General features: G+C 37.8%; 1 protein-coding gene across 1 annotated transcript; it reads right to left on the reverse strand.

The window, feature by feature from the left end:
• Positions 1-524: 524 nt before the first annotated feature.
• Positions 525-2,549, reverse strand: LOC111400443 (putative pentatricopeptide repeat-containing protein At3g05240). The gene has a single exon (XM_023027861.1). It carries the CDS (start codon positions 2,547-2,549, stop codon positions 525-527), a length of 2,025 nt encoding a protein of 674 aa, XP_022883629.1.
• Positions 2,550-3,153: the final 604 nt, after the last annotated feature.

Here is a 3,153-nt window from a genome sequence, read left to right on the forward strand (position 1 = left end):
TGCGTATGGCTTGAAAGTGTGTGTCGTGTCTTTGCCTTTCTAGCTGGAGTAATATTTTTCCATTGAGCTTGTTCAGCAAACTCATAAGTTGGTTTTTTCACCAATTTTGTGGTTGAATGGCTTTGCGTTTTCTTTGTTTATCTTGGTGTTCAGAAGGAAGTCTCATCATCCTAATCTACAGACTCGTGACACAAACATATCAAAGAGTAGAAAAATATAGCTAAAACTCAAACATTGATATCTAGTTGCTTTATTTGTTTATTATTTTTTTTTTGCACTTTTAGACTGCCAACTTTGAGACGCAGCAGGTAATCTTTACAAGAGACGTCCAGGTTATCAGATAATTATCGATAGTCGATACCATCTCCAACTATTGCCCTTTAGTCTTTGACCCACAAGCTCCTTTCCAAGGAGGATCTCCATATTTGGAGTTTTACTGTATCGTCCAATATTATATTTCAAACATATCCAGAGAGTCGAAGCTTATGTTAATGTTGGATTCATCATGATGGTTGGACGTCACTCTATTGCAAATAAACGGAACTTCCTGCAACTTTCTGATCTTTCTCAACTACCATGAGGCTTCTGCAGCAAATAACATCATCCCATTTTCCAGCTTCAGCATAGACATTAGAGAGAATTACATGATCTTCAGACCCTTGGGATTTGTTTTCTGTTTTGCAACCAACCAAGTTCAAGCCTAAACCGATGTTGCCATGAATTCTGCAACCATTCATCAACATTCTCCAAACAGGTGTGTTCGATTCTAAAGGCATTTCTCCAAGATATTGACTAGCCTCCTCAATTCTTCCAGCTCTGGCAAGCATGTCAACCACGCATCCAAGATGCTCAATCCTGGGTTCAATATTGAAAACATTACGCATAATATCAAACAAATGTTTACCTTCATCAATCAAACCAGCATGGTCACATGCTGACAGAACACCAATGAAGGTAACAGGATTAGGATCAATTTTCTCAGCACACATTTGCTCAAAAGCAGCAAGAGATTTCTTTCCTTCACCATTTATGGCATGTCCAACTATGATTGATGTCCATGAGACGACATCTCTCTTTAGCATTGTATCAAAAACAGCTCTAGCCCTATCCATGCTCCCACATTTTGCATACATATCAATAAGCGCATTTCCCAAAATTATACTTTCTTTAACTTGATCGTTACTCCCTAGATAAGAATGTATACGAACACCCTCATCTAGATCTCCAGAATCACGACAAGCCATAATTAATCCCACAAACGTCACTTGTTCTGGTTCTACGTTTCTAGACTTGATCCTGTGAAAAAGCTTTAAAGCCTCAAAGGGAAGTCCACCTTCCACATATGAATGTATCATCGCATTCCAAGAAGCAATATTTTGCTTTGGTAGCTCCTCGAAAAGTTTCCTTGCTGACTCGACTTCTCTGCATTCTGTATACATGTTGATAAGTGCTGTCCCTACCGAAACATCGTACTCCATCCCCGTAGCTATTACATGACTATGGATCAACCTCCCCAATTCGAGATATCGAGAAGCAGCACAAGCTGATACCAAGCTACTAAAGGAAGCTCCATCAGCTTCTATTTTCTTACTCCGCATTTCTTTAAACAATGTTAAAGCTTCCATACAATCTCCATTATTAGCATACATCGAAAGCATAGTATTCCATGAAATCAAATCCTTGTGAGGCATGTTATTAAACACTCTCAAAGCATCATAAATGCATCCTAACTTAGAATACAAATCAATAAGAACATTGCATATCTCAACATTCAAATCCAATCCAACTTTGCAGCAACAGCAGTATAGTGCATTTCCAATACTGAGCTCCCCAAAATCAACACATCCAGATATCAAAATAACATAACTAACATAATTAGGCTCTACATTCGTACCAAAACAACCCCTCAACATTTTAATAAACAAACTCAAACCCACTTCAAGATTTCCTCTTTTCACATGCCCAGTAATCATACTATTAACTGTAACAACATTTCTCTCAGACAATCTATCAAACAGTACATCGGCATAATTCATTAAATTAACGTAACCCATGTAAAAGCTCAAAAGACTGTTCAATATATTCACATTACAATCCAGGCCAAGCTTCATAATATAACAGTGCATTGACTTACCCTCACGAAAAGCCTGAGCTTTGTTACAAGCTTTAATCAAAGAAGCATATATAAAAGGATCATTGTGAAATTGAAAATGGGATATCTCATTGGAATTTTTCGCACTGGTGAGTAACACTTTTTGGAATAAAGATAGTGCCTTTAATGGGTTAGTATTTGAGGTGTGTCTGATCATGAGATTCCATTTTAGAGAGCGGGTTTTGATTTCTTGGATTTGGTGGAAAAGGGTGGTTGCATGGGGGAGGGTTGAGGGGTTAGAGAGGTAGAGTTGGAGGAGGGAGAGGAGAGTTGAGTCACGGTGATGGTGGTGGAGGCCGGTGGTGATGAGTTGAGAGTGGAGTTGGAGAAGGTGGCGAGAGGAGAGGTGATTTTGGGGTATTTGGTGGAGGAATTGGGCTAATCTTTGGATTCGCATGGGGTATCAATCAAAGAGGCTTCGCTCCTTTTTCTTTTCATTACTTCTTACATACTATGGAGAGACAAAAGTGTGATTTTGTTTAAATACCAATTCGGGTATTGACCTGAAAAATGAAAGAGAATGAAAATATACTCATATAGCATGTTAGATGAATTGAAATCTAAAATATATCGACTTGTCTTGTCTTGATCGTTCGATCCCTCACAAATGACCACATTGTGAAGTACCATGCTTTGAGTCGACCTACTTTGGATTCAATTGTAAAGATTTTCGAACTCCAATCTACGGAGCCCATCCACACATGCCATAATATAATTGTTAAATAAAGAGTTTACAAGACAATGCTTAATATTTATTTGTTGTGTATGTAGGTTTTGCTGTCACTAAATTGTGAGCAAATGAACTAAAATACTAACAATTTTGGGTTACAAAGTAAACATTTTAAGATTTTTTAAGACACTAAGCATAGTTACAATATCGATCGGATTTTCCATGTCCAAAAGACCCTTTTGAGGCTAAGCGCACAATCTGATTTTTTATACACTTGGATGATACACATAGAGTGACATGTTTGTATGGGTGGGTGTTTAGCATTTTTTGA

The sequence above is a fragment of the Olea europaea genome, chromosome 10 (genome assembly GCF_002742605.1).
Source record: "Olea europaea var. sylvestris chromosome 10, O_europaea_v1, whole genome shotgun sequence".
Classification (NCBI taxonomy): domain Eukaryota; kingdom Viridiplantae; phylum Streptophyta; class Magnoliopsida; order Lamiales; family Oleaceae; genus Olea; species Olea europaea.